General features: G+C 37.6%; 1 protein-coding gene across 1 annotated transcript in view; it reads right to left on the bottom strand.

Moving 5' to 3' along the window:
• ZNF624 (zinc finger protein 624) overlaps positions 1-15,660 on the bottom strand; it is a 32,262-nt gene extending 16,602 nt beyond the window's left edge. The window contains exons 1-4 of the mRNA XM_069482112.1: positions 15,487-15,660; positions 15,048-15,197; positions 12,767-13,321; positions 6,083-6,148 (exon numbers count right to left, since the gene is read on the bottom strand). Of these exons, the coding sequence (XP_069338213.1) occupies positions 6,083-6,148; positions 12,767-13,321; positions 15,048-15,197; positions 15,487-15,660 (945 nt within the window). The remainder of the gene's footprint in view (positions 1-6,082; positions 6,149-12,766; positions 13,322-15,047; positions 15,198-15,486) is intronic.
• Between the last annotated feature and the right edge of the window lie 8,442 nt (positions 15,661-24,102).

Raw genomic sequence — 24,102 nt, 5'->3', positions numbered from 1 at the left:
CCATGGCCCGGGGTTGGGGACTACAGGTCTAAGAGACATAGTAACCAATTATACTGTAAGAATCAACTGTGGAAACAAATATCAACGGAATATTTGATGACACAAAGGTTCAGTGTTAATTTTTTAGTTGTAAAGATGGTAATATCATACAGTACTTAGAATTTCAAAATAATCTATCAGAGATACATGATAAAATATTTATAGATTAAATTATATAATGTTCGTATTTGTATCAAAATAATTAGGGAGGGTATGATTACAGGTGAAATATGATTGCCCATGGGTTGATAACTGTTTAAGATGCACAACGGGTTCCTGGGATTCATCAAACTAGTCTCTCTACTTTTGTATGAATATGGTGTTATTATGTGTCAGATACTGTTCTATGGGCTTATAATATATTGGCTGAATCATCATAATAAGGAAGATGCTATTTACAGATAAGGAAAGTGAGGCACAGAGAGGTTAGGTGTCTTGTCCAAGGTCATAGAAGAGGAATAGTCTAGATTCAAATCCAGGCAGTCTGAGTCTATAATTCAAGGCTGTAATCTTGTAACCACTGTGATCTATGTTCTAGCAAACTAAGAACCCTGCTTAGCTGACTACTCAGGCGCAGAGACTGAATTAGATCTTATCTGGCTAAAGTCTGTTCTAGATCAGAAGAAACATATTTCCTCTGGGAAAACATTCTCTGGGGTGTTTTTCTACCATTTAGATATGTATGCTTGTCATACGTATCTTATACATACATGTCAACTACATCTCTTTATATTTTTGAACCTCTATATTTTTAAAGCATGTTTTAGATAATTCTGCTAAAGTAAAACATGGCAAATGTGGGAGACAATGAGAGTTCATAAACTTCATTGTTAATCAGTTCACATGTATGTAATTCAAATTGTTTACTGGGTTTTGTTTACTGGGTTTTGTTTTCTTTTCCCATCAAGAACTAAGCCCCAGAAAAAACCTGAGAAGGTCCTCATCTCTCACCTCTGGCTTACCTTGAGGTTCTGTGCAAGCAAGAAGTGACTAAGGCAGAGTTGTAACCTGCCTGCCGAAGAGGAAAAGGTATGCCCAATATTGCAAAGACCCCTTTTGGCAGTCACTGAAGACTTACTGGTTTAAAGCCTTTAAGGAAATCCATGCCTAAATCATTAACTAATCACTATGTTAACCAAGCAGAGATTACAATGGCCATATGCAACAAAGAATACAGACTTCACAGATTAGTTCAGGTAGCATCAGCAACAATTGCAACAACAAACCCTGGGGGAGGGAGAGTCTGGTTTCCACAGTTGCCACATTATATTATTTAAAATGTCTGGCTTTTGACAAAAAATTACAAGACACACAAGGAAACAGGAAAGTATGGACTCATACACAGTAAAATAAAAGGCAGTTGACAGAAACTCCCCCTGAGGAAGTCAAGACGTTATAATTATTAAACAAAGACATTAAGGCAGCTATTATAACTACGTTCAAAGACCTAAGAAATCCATGTGTAAAGAATTAAAAGAAATTATGAGAATGATATTTTACTAAATAGAAATTCTGGAGTTGAAAAGTACAGCAACTGAAATAAATGTATCAGTAAAACATACCAAATTTAAACATATATTCACTTAACAAAAGAGCCTAATAACACAGGAAGCAAAAATTTGTAGAATAAAAGGGACAAAGAGACAATTCAATAGTAATAGCTGGAGACAGTGAAAGCAGTCCTCAGGGGAAATTTACAGCTATAAAATGTCTAGATTTAAGAAAGAAGATATCAAATCAATAACCTAAATTTATACCTTGAGGAACTAGAAAAGAAAGAATGAACTAAAATTTAAAAAAAAAGCACAAGGAAGAAAATAAAAATGTCAGAATGGAGATAAAAATAGAGAACAGAAAAACAATAGAGAAAATCAATGAAGGCAAAAGTTGGTTCTTTGGAAAGACTAAAAAATATCAAACCCTTTGCTAGAGTGACTAAGAAAAAAAGAGAGAAGACTCAAATTATTAAAACCAGAATGAAAAAGAAGACATTTCTGCTGACCTTAAAGAAATAAAAGTATTATAAGGGAATACTATGAATAATTGTATGCCAACAAATTAGATAAGCTAGATGAAATGAACAAATTCCTAGAAAGACATAAACTACCAAAACAGACTCGCATACAGCATAGAAAAGTCTAGACAGATCTATAACAAGTAAACTTCCCACAAAGAAAAACCTGGGTTCAAATGGCTTCACTGATGAATTCTGACAAACATTCTAAGAAGTAACATCAATCCTTCACCAACTCTCCCCCTAAATGGAAGGGAATAATTTCAAACTCATTTTATGAGGCCAACAGTACCCAAACTAGACAAAGATATCACAAGAATACTACAGACCAATATCCTTATGAACACAGATACAAAATTCTCAACAGAATACTAGCAAAAGTGGATTCAGCAACAAATAAAATACAGTATGTGTAATGGTTAAATGGCATTAATCCTGGGAATACAAGATTTATGTACTATCCAAAAGTCAATCAATAGAAAAAAAGAACATATTAATAGAATAAAGAACAAAAACCACATAATCATCTTAATAGACTCAAAACAGTATTTGACAAAATTCAACAAACTTAGAAGCAAACATCATCAACCTGATAAAGATCCTCTATGAAAACCTACATCTAAGGTTATACTTTCTGGCAAACAGCCAAATGCATTCTCCCTAAGATCACGAACAAGATAAAGATGTCCCTTCTCCTTACTTCTATTAAATATTATATTGTAAGTTTTCACAAAGGATATTAGACAAGTAAAAGAAATACAAGGTATCCTGATTAGAAAGGACAAAGTAAATTTCTATATGCAAATGACATAATCTCTATTTACAGATGAAATTTTGTATGTATAGAAAACCCTAAGAAATATAAACACACACACAGAGGCCTGGCTTGATAGCTCATGCCTGTAATCCCAGCTACTTGGGAAGCTGAGGTGGGAGGATGGCTTCAGCCTAGGAGTCTAATGGGGGCTGCAGTGAGCTATGATGACGCCATTACACTCTAGCCTGAGTGACAGAGTGAGACCCCAGGTCTAAAACTAATTACTAAATAAACAAAACAAAACAAAACAAAAAAATCTACTAGAATAAGCTAGTTCAGCAAATTTCAAGATGCAAGATTAATACATATGTCAATTATTTCTATATACTACCAATGAACATTTCAAAAAGCAATTAAGAACAAAATCCATTTATAGTAGCAAAAATAATAAAAAAACTTAAGAATAAAATTTAACAAAAGATGTGTAAGATTGGCACAATGAAAATTAAAAACCATCACTGAAAGAAACGGAAGAATACATAAATAAGTGGGAAGGCAACCTACATTCATGTATTAGAAGATTAATCTTGTTAAGATAGCATTATTTCCCAAATTGATCAACAGATTCAACACCAGCCCTATGAAAATTACATCTGACTTTTTTTCTGAAATAGGAAAGCTGATCCTAAAATTCATATGGAAACACAAGGGTCCCCCAGTAACCAAAACAATCTTGAAAAAGAATAAAGTTGGTGGGCACTCATACTTCCTAATTTCAAAACTTACTTCAAAGCTACAGTGCAGTACTGGCATAAGGATAGATGTTAATACTTACATCAATGGAAGAGAATTGAGAGTTTATAAATAAATCCTTACATTTATGTTCAGTTGATTTTCAACAAAGGTACTAAGACAATTCAATGGTGGTGGGGAGAATAGTCTTCTCAACAAATAGTGCTGAGACAACTGGATATTCACATGCCAAAGAATAAAGCTGAATCCCTACCTCAGACCATATATAAAATTAACTTAAAATGGACTATAGAAATAAATGTAATAACTAAAACTATAATATAAAACTCATAGAAGGAAAACCTCCATGACTTTCAAATGGATTCTTAGATATGACACCAAAAGCATAATAGACAAAAGAAAAAAAACAGATGAGTTGGATTTCATCAAAATTAAAAACTTTTATTCTTCAAGGGACATCATTAAAAACTCAAAAAGACAATACACAGAATGTAAGAAAATATTTACAAACCATTTATATGATAAAAGAGTTGTATCTAGAACATATAACGAAACTCTTACAACTCAAAAATAAAAAGACAACCCAATAAAAATGGGCAAAGGACTTGAATAGATATTTATCCAAAGAAGATACACCAATGGCCAATACAGAAATGAAAAGATGCTCGAAGCCCTTAGTCATTAGGAAAATGATAACATGCTATAAGATACAATAAGATACCATTTCACTCCTAATAAGATGTGTATAATCAAAAGGACATTATCAACTGTTGTTGAGGACATAGAGACACTATATCCCTCATATATTGCTGGAAGGAATATGATATAGTGCATCTGCTTTGGAAAACAATCTGACAGCTCCTCAAATGGTTTAACATAGAATTATCATATGATGTAGCAATTCCAATGCCAGGTATATATACCCAAGAGAAATGAAAACATATGCTCACACAAACACCCGTACACAAATGTTCATAGCATCATTATTAACTGTCCCAAAGTGTAAACAACTCAAATATCCATCAACTGACAAATGGATAAACAATACATGGTAGAACTATACAACTGAACATTATTTGGCCATACAAAGGAATGAAATACTGATATATCCTACAACATGGATGAACCTTGAAAACATTATACTAAAGTGAAAGAAGTCAGTCACAAAGGACTACATATTGTATAATTTCATTTATATGAAATGTCCAGAATAGGCAAATCTATAGAGACAGATTATTGGTTGTCAGAGGCTGTAAGGAGAGGTAATGGAGAATACTGCTAATGGGCATAGGGTTTCTTTTTGGGGGTGATGGACAGTTCTGGAATTAGCAGTGATGGTTGTGCAACTCTGAATATATTTAAAACCCACTGCAATGTTTATATACTTTATGGATTTTATGGTATTACCTTAAAAATTATTATTAATGGTAATACTTTCATAAATTATTATTAAAAATACTGCCAGAAAGATAGTATTTTTCATTCTTAGGGGAAAACCAGGTAAAGAAATAATCATGAAAAATCAGAGGGTTGTGTTATGTGAGGGACAAATCAGGCCAGGTGCGGTGGCTCACACCTGTAATCCTAGCATTCTGGGAGGCTGAAGCGGGAGGATCTCTTGAGCTCAGGAGTTCAAGAGCAGCCTGAGCAAGGGCAAGACTCTGTCTCCACTGAAAATAGAAAAAAAAAAATTAGCTGGGCAACTAAAAATAGACAGTATTAGCTGGGCATGGTGGCACGTGCCTGTAGTCCCAGTTACTCGGGAGGCTGAAGCAAGAGGATCACTTGAGCCCAGGAGTTTGAGGTTACTGTGAGCTAGGCTGACACCATGGCACTCTAGCCCAGGCAACATAGCGAGACTCAAAAAAATAAAAAAAATAAATAAAAGAACAAATAAAATATTGATTATAGAATGTGGAAGAGAGAATTAAGCCTTGAAACACAAACAATGTAACCTTCCTCTGCCATGTTGGATAACCCTCAGACAGGCTTGTGAGACAATGGTTCAATATGACAATGAAAGGGCATATGTTTATCTTTTGCATTATTTCTAAGTTTTGGATACTTTTTCTTAACACAACAAATTTTCAATTTTTATTTTTTCTGGAAATTCAAGTGTATTCTGTACTCACAAATAAGACAATAAGCTTTACAAATATAATGAAATAAAGTATCTAAACCAATTTAAACTCATCTGAAGACCATATTCACCAATGTTGATGTATTCTTGATATTTTTAACAGTACAGTATAGGGTCTTACAATGCAAAGCAAGAATCCGACTGTGATGATAGGATACTTTACCATTAGCAATTCTGATGTTTGACTATCTGCCAGATTAGCGCTGCCACCTCTGGGAGAAATGAAATCTGTTAGGTTGATACCACAAGCCCTAGGAATATCACACCTATCAAATATATTAATTGTGAACTTGCAATTAACTGGGAACATTAAGAATTAGGGGCAATAAAAGAGGCATTTTCTCTTTATTACTGTTACAAACAAGAGGTTAGGTATTACCTTTACCAATTCTGTTTCTTCTCCCTGAAAGTGATGATCTTCATCTGGCTGGGTCACTTCACAATTCTAAAGGGACATAGGATAAGAACACTCAGTGACAAGCTGCCTATGACCTATAACAGAGCTTCAACAGCACCAGCAATCCACACGGATGTGGTGTATGTGGGATGACCTCTTTTATGGTTTTACTTAGGACAGAAATTAAGGTCCCATGAAACATTATATTATAATCTTCTTTCCCCTTGTTTGAGACGATGACAAACACAGACATGATTGAACAAGATATAACTGCATGATTTTAAAGGCAGCTTTTAACAAAAAACCTATCAAAACAAAAGTAAACTTATAATAATAAGGGCCTCCAGACACTCCACAATTCTGCTTTTTCATATGGGGATGAAAGCTATTTCTCAGAAAGTATCTATCTTGCTGGAGAATAATATTCAAAACCTATTAACACCATTTGTTTTCTACAACTGAAAAACTATTACAGAGTCTCAGGGGGACACGATTCAGTAGTCACTCAAGAAATATTTCAGCAACTGCTTCATAACATTGTTTTCTTCCAAACCTTAAAAACTGTACCTTCATAAGGGCCTGATTTCATAAATAAAAGTAAATTTTACTTTACCTTCTAGTAGTGGTTATGTATTCAGATTTTATGCCATTTAAAAAATTATAGGTAATAAAACTATACACTTAAATTTCATTAGGAAAAAAATGTTATCCTAGTTGCTCCCTCCCAAGTTCTTGTCTAAAAAAGCAAATATTCAGTTTACAGAAAATTAATGATGATATGAACCCTCAACCTCTGGTAATTAAGGATGGGCTTGATCAGGGTGTGATATGTGACTAGAAAAATATGGTTGGACCTAGTGATCAAGTGCAACATTTCATAATTTATCTTTTCAAGGGTATATTTTAAGGACTATTTACATGTTACACACTGTGGCTACAAAGAATGAAAGATCACTACTACAGGTTATTACGGATTATTATAATAACACATTCTATTTGTTGGTATTACTTTTCTTCAGAATCCCCTATTTCAAAAGGCACTGCTGAAACACAGCTTTTATCACATTATTTTATCCCAAATACACTTAATCACACATACATACACATATATACATATGCATTTAAATGTCTTCAGGGAAACATTAAAAGATTCATCTTAAATATCTAATGTCCAGCCCTATCTGTCACAACTTTCCGACTTGAATCACTAGCTCACCCACTGTTCTCTGACCCTGAGCTTTGCCCTTAAACTCTTTTCTCACCTGAAGTATCCTCACTTTATGTCAATTTAAATCCCACTTGGAATTGGGTACCAGCTTAAATCTAACTATCCTCATGAGCTTCCTGTGACCACACTAATGTCCCTTCTCTTTCCTTACATAGCACTCATCATCTTTATCATACTGCTAAGCAACTACTATTCACCTAAATAAATTATGTAACTATTCCTTTTGTATGCCTTACCTCAATGACACTGTAAGCTCCCTACAGCCATGCCCTGTATCTTAAACATGTTCTTTCCCTCAATGTCATCAATCAAGTCTGATCACCTCTTAATGGGTAGAGAAGAGATCACTGAGAGTAGCACAAGGGGAATGGTCCCTATGAATTAGGGTTAGGGGTGTGTGTGTTTGTGTACATAATCTTTTCCCCAAAATTTCCTGAACAAAATTTTCCAACTGAAAAATATTCCATTCTGCTACCCCATAAATAACTGAAATTTTCTGGGAACAATACAAATTTAACATCAAAACTGAAGATGTCTATCATAATTAAAGACAGTCCAGATATTTTTGGAAAAATCACGTGTCCAGATATTTTGTTCAATAAGTATAGTGAATCCTCCTATAGATTACGGCCTTACTCTGATGAAGCCAGTTTTCATGTGTCAATTTGGTTCAGTTCCTAGAAAGGGTGTGCATAAAGTAGAAAGTCACAAGACTTCAGGAAAAGTAAACACACTCTCAAACCAAGACAGCAGGTCAGACAAAGAGGAAATACTAACTTACCAGAGGTCCAGCTGAAAAAACTGTAGCAGCCATAATCTCTGCCTCTGTGTCCCCCTCTCTGGAAAGAGTGGAGTCTTCCAGAGACATCTCTGAGGAATAGAAACAGGCCATGAAAACCACTCCTGCCTTGGGAATTTCAGACTCACCATGTTGGAATCCTGGCATACAACTGAGCATGACCTCTCCAAGGAAACATAAGAGTAACCCCCAAGATCAGTGAAGGACAAAGATCCTTGCTCCTGGAGATCTTGATATTTTAATACTGTTACATGTAGTCACAACTAGCAGGCCAAACATTGTACAAGGAGCTTTTAAAATACTTTCTCATTTAATCTTCACATTAACCCAATATGAATAGTATTCCCATTCCACAGAAGAGGAAACTGAAGCTAAGAAAAATTAAACTATTTACCCAAGGCTGTGAAGATACCTGACTCCAAATCCTGTACCTTTTCCACTAAATCAACATGCTGTGTGAAGTGAAAGAAAATAATTCAATTTTTCTTTGCCACAATCACCTACTAATCTAACAAACATTCTAAAAATCTCTCTTTCTGGCTTTTCCTGTGAAAAGTCAATTTCCTAAAATTTTCAGAGACCTCAGATTCATATAAGGAAAACACTACAACTTCAAAATTTAAATGACGTTAGAAACCCTGATATGTCCTCCCAATCAATCTCATATTCAAATAGATCTTTATCTTTTCTGTATCAGGCAAACCTAAATAAAAAGGAAGCACGGATAAGAACAATAATAACAGAAGGGATATGAACCTCAGTGCACAATGCATTAAGCATTAGTCCTTTTATATTTAAAAAAAAGTACATGCTTAATACAGGTTTTATACTGTGGAGAAATAGGGTGGCAGAGACCTTATTCAGGTATGCCTGGGCACTGTTCTGCTTGTCTAACTTCGACTCAGGATATGGACTTGCTGATGCTGAGTCTGGTTCAAGAACCAGGGTGCCTGATGTATGGTGCTCCCTTATACCAAATGGTACAGACTGTTAATATAAATTCTTCTAGAATATAGTATTAGTCTCATAAATTAAAGGGCAGTGATATGATAAATATCAAGCTTTTGAGAAACTCTACCTTGTGCAAAAAGTGTATTTTTTTTACAAGCAACTATACGGCCCTTCAATGAGGGATTTTGTTATGCTTAAACATGCTCAATCCACTGCTGCCCTGAATGTGTACCTTGCTTCCCATAAGGTTCATTAGCTTTTGCTCAATAAACACAGCAAGACTTAATCTAACCTTACAGTTTATACCATTCAGAAGCTCATCTGAAATGATACTTGCAGTACTTAACCATTATCTTCTGAAAAATAAAAGAATATTAACATTAATATACAAAGCAAGGCTGTCATGAGTGCAAAGGACATTAGAGATACCGAGAAATGAGACAGATATGCGTATAGTGAAATTTATACTGTGAAAGCTGCCAAATTAATTTTCTAACTTAAAAAGGAGACTGGGGTTGAGTTAAATCAAGAAAATATGTGAGTATCTTAAAAATGTAGAGCAGTATGTTCCATGACACTGGGTTTCGCTAGGTATAATGAAAACCTTTTGGTGGAAAAGAAACAATGAGAAGTTGAGGGAGGAAAAACTGCAGTGTGGAGGCAAAGACGTGGATAAAGAAAATAGACGAGATTCCTTTATTAAGCCTCAGGGTTGTTAAAATATACCCCAACAGACAAAATAGACTCCCTGCGGCTAAAATGAGCCACACCAAAAGCAGAGTCTAACGGCTAGCAGAGTTAGTCCAGTATTCCTCTGTTACTAACTGCCATGACGTTTCCTTCCTGTAGTTAAGCAGAAACCAGCTACTGAAAAACATTGCCCAAACAACTGCAGCTGGAAAATTTCCCAACTGACCCCGACAGACTGCCTGACACCAGTGGCCGAACCTTCCCCCCACACCTTGCGGTCCCGCCACAACTCTGATTGGACAAAGGACCAGTCTTATAAACATTATTTACTGATACATAGCAGCCAGACCTAAAGACAGTTTCGGCCAGCTTACAGAGACTGCACAAACTGTCTTTGTGCCCTATAGCTTACTTTTTGATGTAAAGAGCCAAATTCCACCTCATTTTAATGCTAAAACCTCACCCTGAAGTGAATATGGAATGTATGTTACATTATGTTACATTACATTACCCACTGTGCACTGCCTGACTTCCCTCATGAATATTCATAGATTTCCCCCAACCAGGCTCAATATGTATGCAAGGCAGGCCCTGTGAGACATACAAACCAGCTTTCCCATCCCTTCTGGACATGCATATTGTTTCTCCCTCTGAAAATAAAGTTTTCTCTTTTCCCTTCTCTGTGGATCTCATGGTCTTACAAAAGTGGTTTTACCTTACACTAGTGTTTCTCTAGATTTATTGTCGTTCATGGATCCCTTTGCAAATCTAATGAAAATTATGACTCCTCTGCCAGAACCCCCTCACATATAATTAGAGGGGTCTCAAATCTGAGGATGCAAAAAACTCACTAGACATGTTTATTAGAAAGGAAATTCTTTGGCTCCATCCAAGATCTAAATCAGGATCTTACACTCTAGGTGTAAGGCACAGAAATTTACAGTTTCAACAAGTACCTCAGGTTTTTACCTTAAATAGTGTCCTAAAGTCAACTCCTGAACCTCAAATTAAAAACTCTTCTTTACACACTTGAAAATTGAATTGAAATATGTTTTACCAAGAGGATTCTAGAGCCCAGGCAAAGCTGTGGCCCTGCATTAGTTCCCTCAGCTGAGTTTCTGCCTCAAGACAGGTGTTCCTTCAAATACTCTTCATCTCACAGTTCAGAAGCAACACTTTTGCTAAGTCTGAAGACAATTTAAAACAATAATTGAAACTGTTCTAACAAATATTAACAATGACTACATATCAACACCAGTAAACCTTAACTTTTTGGGGGTTATGGACCCCATTTGAAAATACGACTTTGTCCAGAATAATGCACATTCCTAAATGATGTTGGATACTCTTTTAGGGAGCTTGAAGACTAACTCTCCCCCAACCCCTACACTGATCCTCAAGTTAAGAAGTCCAGTTTTAAAAGGTTGCAAAGAAAAAAACGAACCAAGAGAAATAATAATAATTTTTTTTCCCCCATACACTAAAGCAGATATAGAAAGAGCAATATAAGACATTTCAATCCAAGGAACTGAGCAATGGTTTTCTGCACCTTTAAAATTTATTAAGAATGACCCAAAAGAACAAAAGACATTATATAAAAAAGACATCTGCACCCGAATGTTTATAGCAGCACAATTCACAATTGCAAAGATGTGGAAACAACCCAAGTGCCCATCAATACATGAGTGGATTAATAAAATATGGTATATGTATACCATGGAGTACTACTCAGCTATAAGAAACAATGGTGATATAGCATCCCTTGTATTTTCCTGGATAGAGCTGGAACCCATTCTACTAAGTGAAGTATCCCAAGAATGGAAAAATAAGCACCACATGTACTCACCATCAAATTGGTTTCACTGATCACCTAAGAGCACATCTAGGAATAACATTAATCGGGTGTTGGGCAGATGTGTGGTGGGGGAGGGGATGAGTGTATACCTACATAATGAGTGCGATGCGCACTGTCTAGGGGATGGACACACTTGAAGCTCTGACTGGGGGTACCCCCATAATATGCTGAAATAAAAAAAAGAAAAAAAATGACCTGCTCATTTATTTAGAATATCTTTTTAAATTTGTAGATTAATAAACTCCTCCTTGGCAATAAGCAGATCATGCTAGTAAAATGTTTAACCAAACTGTGCAATAAACATTTTATTTTATAATCAAACACTACTATTCAACATACAATATATTCAGCTTGATCTCAATTGTGTAAACATAATATATAGAAAAAAAGACTGCAAATGAGTAAACCAAACTACTGAGACCTCTGAGACCTGGGGCTGTGATATTTATCCTTCTTCCTACTTTTCTGTATTTTCCAAGTAGACAATAAGAAGTATCTATTATACATAGAAGTTTGGTATAGGAATAAAATCCCAGAGAGGCAGTCCACATCCTCAGGTTCTAACCTTGGTTTGGCTACTGTGACTATAGGCAAGTCACTTGAACACAATGAATCAGTTATTAGCAAATGAGAGCAAACCCGTCATATGTTTATACTTTCCCCCTTTGACATTATGCAGAAAATATCTAGGCAATATTTCCCCAGTCATAATTTTCCTAGATATTTTGTTCTAGATGCTGTCTTCCCAAGCAATGCAAAAGTATCAAGAGAAAGGAAGGAAACTTCACTTCCTAAGCCAGTGTAGTTATTTAAAAATAAATACCCTTTAAAAAGGGTCCATGTTCTTGCTGAGAATTTCAGCGCTATGGACCAGTCCAGCACTTCTCTACCCATGCAATGATACTACTGTCATGTTAGGGAATGAGTGACAAGTGATTTAAAGGTGGTCACAGTGTTTGAAATGCCATAAAATGAGACGGCAAGAAAAGCTGCTTGGGTCACTCAGAAGAGCAGCACAGGTCGCCCGATGTGAAACCTAGTTCCCACCCTGTCAGTTCAGAAGCCAGAGTGGAATGCTCCCGCCACCCTCGCCCTCTTTCCCTAAGTGCCCTTCTCTGCGCAGTCAGCGGTTCCCCTCCTCACTCCAGCAAAGGCGCGGGACCGGGAAGGCACGGAAGGTCCGATCAGGGGCCCGTCCGCCCTAGTGGAGCTCCAGCCCCGGCCCCGCGTGCTACACTGTCCAACCCCAGCGCAGCCAGGCCCCCTGGGGAGGATCCCGCGTTCGGACCCGACCGAGGAGACCGTATAGGGTCCGGGGACCGCCCTACGAGGGAGGCCGGGTGGAGACTGAGCCGACGCCCAGGCAGGAGGCCCTGCCCCAATCGCCTCTCGGGGTGGGCGGGCCCGCTCAGGGACAGGGGCTCTGCAAGGAACGGCCACGCCCCGTACGCCGCCGGGAGCCCAGCGCCGAGGGAGGGGCGGCCGGGAACAGAGGCCTGGCGCCCGGGGCAACGAGTACCTGGCGGCCGAACTGAAGACAACTGAGGGCACTCGCAGAGCAGGGCGGGAACGCTTCCAGCAATGGCGCCGGCTCAGCTGGTCCGGCCTCCGAGCAGGCCACTGCGCCTGCGCGGCAGGGCCGTCGGAACTACAGTACCCAGCGTCCTCAGCGCCCGCGCTCCTCCCCGCTCCTTTTGTCTGCGTTACTGAGGGAATTGTTTACTCTTGGGGTAACCTAAAAAGTCAATCAAACTGGATACGTTTCTGCTGAGAGGCTATGATTATGTATCAAAAGCACTGGCACTAGAGACACAAAGAAGTACAGAACCCTTGCCTTGGAACATTTAGGTGCGACTGACGAAAGCCATTTAGAGAACAGATAGGGCGCCTTCTGCAATTTAGTTGCAATCTCAGACCGGGCAGAGTTGATAGGTGTATGGCCATGTTTTGCTTGTCTTTCATTCAAGTTCTTGACCGAAAAATCGATCATGCCTTCATTATAATTTCTGGGTCTTTGAACCAAGAGCTTCCTTTCCCGACTCATCTAAACATCAATGATAATGATGATGATAATAATACATGATTCCCTTTGCCCCAATTCCATGGTTTTAATGTCCAGAGGCCATATTCTTCACAGCTGGTCAAACTGAGAATCCTCAAGGACTTCAGAGGTGCTTCCTCGATGCTGAGACCATTTCTTTAACTCATTTCTACTCTGCCTTGGATTCATTAAAATCTCTCTCTGCTACTTCGTGTATGAGCCCCACACAGGGTCAGCCCCCTCCAAAGGGGATCTGCAGGGAACTAGAAAGCTCAGTGAAACTGATCACAGCATAAAACTGGGCTGTTGAGATCTTAAAGGGCCAGTAGGTACCTTTGGAGAAAGTATGACATTAACCCTTGACCTATCAGAAGGGAAATGCGAGCAGGAAATCAAACTTCTGGAGATAAGAAATGCAATATATGAAATGAAAAATATGCTGAATTGGATTAAGAGCAGATTAGACACTGCAAGAAAAAAGTTTAGTGAATTTAAAGACATAACAATACAAACTGCCCAAAATGAGACATAGAGAAAAAAGATGGAAAAATGAACAGAGCACCTGCGAGTCATGGAAAATATCAAGCAGTAGAACTATTTGTAAGAATACCAGACAGAGAGAAGAGAGACAGTAGAAAAATATTTGAAGAAATAATGGCTGAACATTTTTAAAATTTTTAAAAATTTTGATAAAAATTATAAACCCATATATTCAGGAAGCTCAATGAAATCCAAACAAAAAACATCAAGAAAATCACACGAAGGCACACTATAATCAAATTGCTACAAATGCAGGCCAGGAATAGTGGCTTATGCCTATAATCCCAGCACTTTGGGAGGCCAAGGTGAGAGGATCACTTGAGGCTAGGAGTTCAAGACCAGCCTGGGAAACAGTGAAATCCCGTTTGTACAAAAAAAATTTAAAAAATTAGCTGGGCATGGTGTTTAGTGCCTATAGTCCTAGTTACTCAGGAGGCTGAGGCAGGAGGATTGCTTGAGCCCAAGAGTTTGAAGCTATAATGAGCTATGATCGTGCTACTGTACTCCAGCCTGGGCAACAGAGCAAGACCTTATCGCTAAAACATGAAAATAAATAAATAAATAAAACAAATTTCTACAAACCAGTAATAAAGGGAAATCTTAAAAACAGAGTAACAAAGATATATATGTACTTGGGAACAAAGATAATTACTTCTCATCAGAAAAAAATACCAGGAGAGCAGCATTTTTAAAGTAATGAAAGAAATCAACTGTCAGCCTGGAAGTATATACCCATCAACATATTTTACATAAATGAAGGTGACTCAGTAATGGAATGAGATGGAGTAGACACACTTCTTCCCATATCTCCTACTTAGTACAGCTGAAAACCCTTGATATTACATATAACACAAGTATAAGGAGATTCTGAAAAGCGGACAGAAGCCAGTCCAGCTGGGGATCTTGCAACCTGAGGAGAACCATGGTGGTGAGTTTCCTGCATTTCCTTTTTGCTTCATATATCCTGGCCTGGGTGCTGAAGAAGCTTGCAACCTGAAATGTCAACAGATGCAGGCAAAAAAAGGCACCAGAAAAAGCCTGCTTTCTCTAGCCAAAGGACTAAGAAAAGGACAATGTGGCATGACAGAAAACTATTAAGACAATAACCACTGTACTCCAGCCAAACACCACAGAAAAAAAATGGCGGTCCCACCCTATCCCCGTCAGCAAAGGCTGACTAGGGAACCTAGACTTCTGTCACCTAACTAATAAGGTGCCACTTTGTCCCTGCAAGGGTGATGTCAGAGAAGGCAGTGTGAAGAATGAGGACTTTCATTCACACCTTGTGGTAATGAGCCTCTCCACACACAGTTTCAGTGGGGGCCATGTGTGAAGCAGTAACAGGGTGCCCCTCCCCTGTGAGCCGAAGTGTCATCAGTGGTGATCTAGCGGGGAGCCTGAAGTTTGACCTCTGCCCAGCAGAAACAAGGAATTCTGCCTCTCCAGAGCTGTCCATGTAGGCTGGGTAGGGAACATGGACTCCACCTCCACCTAGTGATAATCAGGTGGTGACCTTCTTACCTCACCAGAGTGGTATCAGAGGAGGCCTGCCGAAACACAAGATTTAAATAAGATCCAGAGTATTATAACACTCAAGGTGTCCCCAAATTTGGCAAAAGACATAAATCTACAGATTCAAGAAACTAAGAAAATGCCCAGCAGGATAAACACAAAGACATTCAGGCTAAGAAAGATAATAATCAAACTCCTGAGAACTAAAGACAAAGAGAAATCCTGAAAGCAGCAGGAGGGGAACAACACCATACGAGTAACAGGAAGACAATTCGAATGGCAGTGGATTTCCTGTCAGACACCATGGTGGCCAGAAGGAAGCGGGACAACATTGTTCAAGCACTGAAGAAGGTAAATGTTATCTCAGAATCCTATATCAAGTGAAAATATCCATTAGGAATGAAGGGGAAATTGAGATTCTCAGATGAAGCAAAACTAAGATAATTTGTCACCAGCAGACCTACCCTAAAAGAATGGCCAATGAAGTTCTTGAAATGGAAAGGAAATTATTTTTTTTAAAACAGAAATTTGGAACATCAGGAAGGAGGCTAGAAAAATGGAAAGAGTAAAAATATGATTTTACAGCAAACTTATTTAGGAGGGCAAGCCTAAGCAGAGATGACATCTGAGTTATAAATTTACCCCAATTTTATCGAAATATTGCTTGGCTTGATTTTCACTGAATTGACTTGGATTAAGAATGAGAGATTTAAAAAAATAAAGATTCTTCTTTTTTTAATGTAACAATTTTTAGTCTATAACTAATTTTCACCTTAATCACGAACTTGCCAGTTGCCTCAAAAAATAAATTAGAGGTACAATAAATAATTTTTCAGTCATAGGATCCTGAGAAAATTCATCGCCAGCTGTGGCAGGCAGAATAATTCCCTTCCAAGGATGTCCACATCCTACTCCCCAGAAACCATGAATATGGTACCTTATATGGCAAAAGAGACGTTGCGGATGTGATTAAATTACAGACATGCAGATGGGGAGAGTATAGTAGATTATCCAGGTAGACCAGTTCAATCATATGGCCCTTTAAAGGGGAGGACCTTTCCTGGCTGTGGTCAGAGAGGACGTCACTACAGAAGAAGGGCACAGAGGAGGCAAGATTGCTGGCAAGACTGCATGCGGTCAGGGAGCCACAAGCTAAGCAATGTGGGCAGCCTCTAGAAGCCAGAAAAGGCAATGAAACAGATTATCCCTTTAAGGCTCCAGAAAGGAACACATCCCTGCCAATCCCTTGATTTTAGCCCAGTGAGACCTATGCTAGACTTGTGATCTGCAAAACTACTAAATAATAAATTTGTGTTGTTTAAGTTCACAAAGTTTGTGAATGACAGTGGATTTCTCATAAGAAACCATGGAAGCCAGAAGGAAGTGATGTCAACCCACAATCCGAGTTTAATCATGACAACGACAATGCAGCAAAAATTCTTCCCATCATGGTTCCAACCTAAAGACGCATTAGAACAAAAAATGCATTGCTTAATATAAATTGTGCTAAAACTCTTCATGGAAATGAACCAAAAACTATTTAATGCCTACACCTAAAAATTTATAGCAGAGAAACTAAAGAGAAGCCAAAAATAAGAGAATAAGAAGCAGCATGGGTTAAAATACCCCAGTATGCAGTATACAGTTAAGCAGGCAGTGGTAACAGATGGGCCTTTACTTGAAGATGTACAGATGTTGAGAAAGACAGTGCGTGACGAAGTTTGTCAGGCACAAAAGGATCAGAAGAAGGACGAACCTCTTGTGCCCTGGAGGTCAGAGTTGGCTTAGAATATCCGTAACCAAGAAAATCTTGGAAGCTCACTGCAGAGGTGATAGGCTGGTTTCCCAGGAGTGGGAGTGGAGTGGAGTGTATCAGGGGAGGGGATGTTGCGGCCTGATTGCAGAACGGGGGATGAACACAGAAACACACAGACACACAAAGATGGTACAAGACTGCAGTGCCGAAAGCACCAGTCGTTTTATTTTTATACTCTTTTTGTCCAGCAGCTACTTCCTGGTATGTGACTATCTTTAGAGCCCTGAGGCAACATGTTCCATTCCTTCTGGGAAATTGCTCAAGGAAGGCAGATGTTTGCATCTTAACCTTTTGACCTCATTTCCGCATGCAGGACAATGATGTCTTGGCTTGTGTGCAAGACCTAAGGCCCTTGGCTATTTGCCATAGGGAACAGTTTGTTTATTCAACAGGCCATTGACCTCTAGCTCTAAGAAGCATTCAATAGGCCGAGTCCAGACCTATTGACTTCTGGCCTCAAGGAGCGTTCAACTGGCCATGTCTGGACCTTTTGACCTCTGGCCCCAAGAAGCATGTCCAGCTTCGCTGACTCTGGGCTCAAGCCAATTCTTGCCCAGGGACGGTCCCTACAGGTGATGCATTCTTTTCTGGATTCTGTAGGGAATACTGATTTTTTTTTGTGCTATACAAAGCAGTGAGACTCAGTGTCAAAGCTTTCTCCAACCCACTTTGGTAGGGATGACATACTTCCACATCAGCTCCAGATTAGGAGTTCAAACAATAGTGAACTATCAGATTCTGTTCTCAAAGATTTCCCCATCTGTGTTTGGTGGAGGTGTCATCACACCACCAGCACATTCTTTTTAAACAATTTTTTTTATTGATACATAATAATTGTAGATATTCATGGAGTACATGTTACACCTTGATACAAGCACACAACATACAATGATCAAATCAGGGTAACTGGGACATGATTCACCTGAAACATTCATCATTGCTTTAAGTTGACAACCCCAGCATATTCTTAAGTAAGACTATTTCATAAAATCAGAGCTATAAAAAGGCAACCTAGTCATTGTCTTCATGTTCTACCAAAATAGAACTTGTGACTGTTCTATGATAATATTTTTCAAATCAAAGGTACACTGTAAAAAATGTATTACACACTTAAGACTTTACAACTTGGAAATTGTTCCCATGTGATTGTTACCAGCATTTACAAGAAAACCTCACTGCAATGGCTCTCAGCTTTTGTGTTCTAACACAACTCACTGAGAAAAGCCATGTGGCAATTTTACACGACAAGGCAGTCATGGCCACTGTTATGCTCTAAGGCATTTCTTTACCTTTTTTAGTGACATGTGCACCGTGTCCTACTTCTATTGTGTACATGAAAGCCATATTTCCAAGTGTTTCATACAGCACTGGGATTCTAAAAGTAAGCTAGTAGAATAAATTTATTTTAAAAAGAGCTTTCTCTATTTCTCTTGGGATTAAAAGTTATGTTGTTTATATTTTTATTTGCAGAATTTTTTCTTTACTCAGACATTACTGCCTTTTCACAAGGCTCTTCAACTTAATAAAAATAGTCTCTAAAAATTCCATGTTTTGTAGAATGTTAAAATGAGATCATTTGAGTTAAATCAGTTCTTGGCCCAATGCTAACTGCAGCTGCCTTTAGGTGTAATTTAACAAAAATAGCATCGTATGTGCTGGGCATTTACAATAGTGACGTTCAGCTGTCAACTTAATATGGTTCTAATAGCTTAGAGGCAGCAATGAGGATGATTTTAATGACTCTTTTTCTTTTGTAAAGAGCATACACATAAAAACTTCATAAAACACAGTAAGTTTTCACAGATCTTCAAATGCAGCTATATATATTTCACAAACCTGCTTGCATGTATTGAGTTTTTGTTTTAGATAAAATAGCTTGGAAAAAAATCTTTAAACTTAGTGCTTTGTCTATATTTTCCTCGGGGTTCCCATTATTTTGACTTCTTTACCCTGCTTGAAAGCTATTTGAGATGTGTTCTGCTATTCTAAACAAGTGATTCTAGTTTCTTTTGCTTCTGGCATAAGGTTATATAACTTAATGTTAAATGTCTTGATGTGTAAGAGATAAAATGTGGCATCGTAAGATCTGCTTTTTAATTGAGGTCATTTCCATTCAGATATTGTGAAAAGCAGACATAGCTGCTTTTGCAGCCGTAGTCCCTGCCGCCAACTGGTTTCATTCAAATCCATTGACGATGTTTATTTCCTTGTGTTTTGGAGGAAATCATTTTGGGGGCGGAGTTTATTGTGTTAGAGAGCAAGAGCACAACTACATTAAAAAATTACCCCAGCTTAAAGTGGAAGGCACACCTTGTGAGAAGAAATACTTCCTGAGAAACTTGGTAAGTGATCCATTTTACCATTATAAAATCTTTACTTAAAAATAAGTTTAGATGTCTTCTCCTTTTGAAGGAAATAGAGTGCTTTTTATTCTATAAAGCAGTATCTTATAGATATTGATATGCCATTGTTAGAACTTCCATTCTTAGCTGACAGATTCCCAATATACTGATCTTGGATGTTCAGTATGTTTGAGACAGGCTTCTGGAAAGAACTTCATTTTTACCCAGGGAAAGATCAAAATATCAATGTTTGGTTTACTGTGTAATGTTTGTAAGCTTATGAATATTTTTGTCTATGTTTTGTATGTTCTTTGTTGATAACAAATATTCATTTGCCAAAAGCAGGAAAAAAATTCTGAGCATTTTCTCTGGCAAGAGTATTACTTAAGTTAGTACTCTGATTTCCTGTGCTAGTCGTTCAATTTATATATCATGTAGATGTACTCTTTAATCACCACAAAATTTACTTCAGAAGTACCATGTTGAAAATAAACTAGTAATTTGGTGACTTTTTCTTTATAAAATCCTGCATTTGGCATCTTCATATTTTCTGAAATGTATCTGTACATCAGAAATTCATGTCTTCTTTTTATGTGGCTTGATATATATTTTTAATATCATCATTGATCTGGGTTTTATGGTAATAAGTAATAAAATGTACAAATTTGTACATATTTTGTACAAAATGTCATGTGTACAGAATAGGAAATGTTCATCAAAACAATAAAAATAGATATATGGCATAATTATTTTTTCTTTAGAAAATATTTGTAATTCATGCTTTAGTGAACTGTTATGTATCTACTTTTTAAAAACATTTTGTAATTCAAAATTTTTGGCTTTGACATTGCTTATGATGACACTTGACACTTAATGTACTCTTTTATCTAATTTTTAAAATTCTAAAAATGGTATATCATATAGACAAAAATAAAGAATATGTGAATTTTAAAAATCAAGGTAACAAACTGTTAAATAAAATGTATTATGTTCTCCTGTTTTCCAGGCAAATATATTTTTGTACCTCATCGGGGCTTTGTGTCAAAATGTGGTGGTGTAGGGGAGTCAGACTGCAGCCCACTCGTCACTGTCACCCCTGCTATGTCCCACACCTCAAAAGGCCTGCACTTCCAAACTGAGTAAATACTCTCCACAAAAGCTGCCCCTTTGCAGCACCTGCGGCCAATGGGTGTATAGACTAGTAGCACATTTCAAATCTTGTGGCGATGAACCTGGGGTGCTGGGTACCTGAGGCATGGTCTAGAAAGACAGGAGTGGGCTCCAGCTGGCAAACTGCCTTAGCTCCGTCGACTTCTCAGCCCATGGAGACAGTTCAGCTGGTGGAGGGCCAGTATGGGGCCCTCGAAAGGCTCAGGGCTCAGAAAGGAGTCCTTCTTCCCAGATCAAAAGGCAGTGCTCCCTAAGAGAACAGGACAGGCTATGTGGGGCTCTAACAGGTCTTGTGGAGTTTTAGTAACATTCTATTTCATGTCCTAGATGAAGTTTTCATGGATATTTTTAAATTATTTGCTAGATTCAATATATTTTATATACTTTCATGAACATTTTCTATTAAAAGTATTTAAAAATTTGGAGTACACTGAAATGCAAATTTTCTGTTTACATAAAATATTTGCATTTTGCTTCTAGTACAGAGCTGGTTCCTCCTGCCTACCCATGACACCTACACAATTAGTTTGTCATTATTATAGTAATGAAAATATTTTCACAGAATATGGAAAAAATATCAACCAACTTGTCTGGATGGTATTGAGTTGTAGTCACAGAGTGATCAAAACAGCAGAGGACAACAGAGAGACCCTGAAAGAGAACTGGAAGTGCCATAGGTTCATATGTGCAGTCGTGACACATCCATGACCTAAATTACTATTCATATAACTATGAAACTAGCTATAATCAGGACAATATAACAGAGACAGAATCATATTGAAAATTGCGTGTAAATAGTATATGGAAAGCTAGATGAAGATCTAAGATGTGAACAAATGCAAAGGCACATTATGTTCCTTATGGAGAGGCTGAAGGATACAGATGTAAGAGGAAAAAACCACCCAGCTGGAGGACAACAAACCTTTAAGCATCAGACTATGAAAAACTATCTGTACTAAGTGTCATATAGTTAACAGCTTTATTATAAACATTTAAACAAAATAAGAAAAGTACTAATACTTAAATACATAAATGGGCAATGATAGAATCACTTGAGAGCAAATGAAAATTCAGGCAAGCATGCATTTTTCCCCCTGCCTGCTAATTAGTATAAACAAAGGGAAACGTGACTTCCTCTGGCCAGTGTTGCTCTCGCATATGGCTAATCCCATGTTTCCACAAAAACAAATGAAAACCTCATGAATGATCATGTCATACCTTTCTTTAAGTTCTCTTGGAGAAGGGGTTACGTCATATAGTGAAACATCTGCAATAACAGCTTTAATATTTTTTCTCCAAAAGCTGTCCCTCTCAGGCAGCTTCTGTTGCTTCTTTCTCTCTTCCCCCCAAATAACTTCTCTGTCCCTAAGATTCACAGAAAAGAGGGCTCTGATCTCCTCATCTACTATTACATCTCCAACATTAATTTATATATGCCATTGGTGAGAGTTGAACTTCCAATAAACCAAAAACTTGGGACATAAATGTAGTCATCTAATGTGTTCAGACATTAATGTCCTTTAATTTAACACTCTACATTATTTACAATAAAAAGAGAAGACTTGACTCTGGTACTGTGAAAGTTTAGTGAAAATAGTCTCTTCACATATTCACAGTAGCATTATAAAGTGGTGCAATGGGTTCCACATGAATTAAACGAGAACCAGAAATTGTCTCGAAGCTTGCCTTTCTTTGCTGTCACGACATAAAGACGATGTGATGAAAAATGAATTCTTTTTGACAATTGCAAGCATTTGGCATAATGGTTGGATGAAGATGAAGTGCTGAAACACAGTCCAAAACCACATATTCATAAAAAAAAAAAAAAATGGTGTCTTGTCTGTCTGGTGGTCCAGCACTGGAATTATCCACTACAGCTTCATGAAACCTGGTCCGTTGATCACAGTGGATGTCTACTGTAACCAGTTGGACAAAATGATGAGGATGCCTGCAATTAAGCTGCTAAGATTGGTCAACAGAGACAGACCAATCCTCTTGTAAGACAATGCTCAACCACATGTCGCACAAACAATGCTGTTCAAACCACAGAGGCTGGACTCGGAAACTCTCTGTCATCCACTGTATCACCAGACCTTGCACCAACTGACTACCACTTCTTCCTGGCTTTGTACCACCTCTTGCAAGGAAAAATATTCAATTCTTAACAAGCTGTGGAAAACACCTTTCACAATGTCATCGCCACTGGCTCTCCAGGTTTCTTCATGGCTGGCATAAACAAGCTACCATTAAGATGGCTAACGTGTGTTGACAGTTTAGGCACATACTTTGATTAACTGTACTGCTTCTTGTTTGAGATATAAAAAACAAAACTTTTGATTCGAAATAGGACATTTCATATTTAATGACCTAAGTCATTAGGACATTAAGTTATTCAATGAATCTAAGACTATAATATCTTCATTATTGATTATATATTCTATTAAGAAGGGCCTTAAAATTGAGTACATTGTCTTTAATTCTACAATACAGGCACACCTCAGAGATATTGCAGGTTTGGTTCCAGATTACCAAATAAAGTGAAGAGTACAATAAAGCAAGTAACATAATTTTTTTTTGTTTCCTGGTGCATACAAAAGTTCTGTTTATATTATACTATAGTATAATCTATTTATTGTGCAATAGCATTGTGTCTAAAAAACCAACTTAATTAAAAATTCTTTCTTGCTAAAAAATGTTTACAATCACCTGAGCCTTCAGATAGTCATAATTTTTTTGCTGGTAGAGGGTTTTACCTCAATGTTGATGGCTGCTGACTGATCAGGGTGGTGGTTACTGAAGGTTAGGGTGGCTGGGGCAACTTCCTAAAATAAGACAAAAATAAAGTTTGCTACAGGAAGATTGACTCTTCTAGTCATAAAAGATTTCTCTATAGCATCAGATGCTGTTTGATAGCATTTTACTCACACTGAACTTCTTTCAAAACAGGAGTCAGTCCTCTCAAACCCTGCCACTACTTTATAAACTAAATTTATGTAATATTCTAAATCCTTTGTTGTCATTCCAACAATGTCCACAGCATCTTCACCAGGAGTAGATT

The sequence above is a fragment of the Eulemur rufifrons genome, chromosome 9, assembly GCF_041146395.1.
Source record: "Eulemur rufifrons isolate Redbay chromosome 9, OSU_ERuf_1, whole genome shotgun sequence".
Taxonomy (NCBI): domain Eukaryota; kingdom Metazoa; phylum Chordata; class Mammalia; order Primates; family Lemuridae; genus Eulemur; species Eulemur rufifrons.
This window is presented reverse-complemented; position numbering and strand designations above follow the sequence as displayed.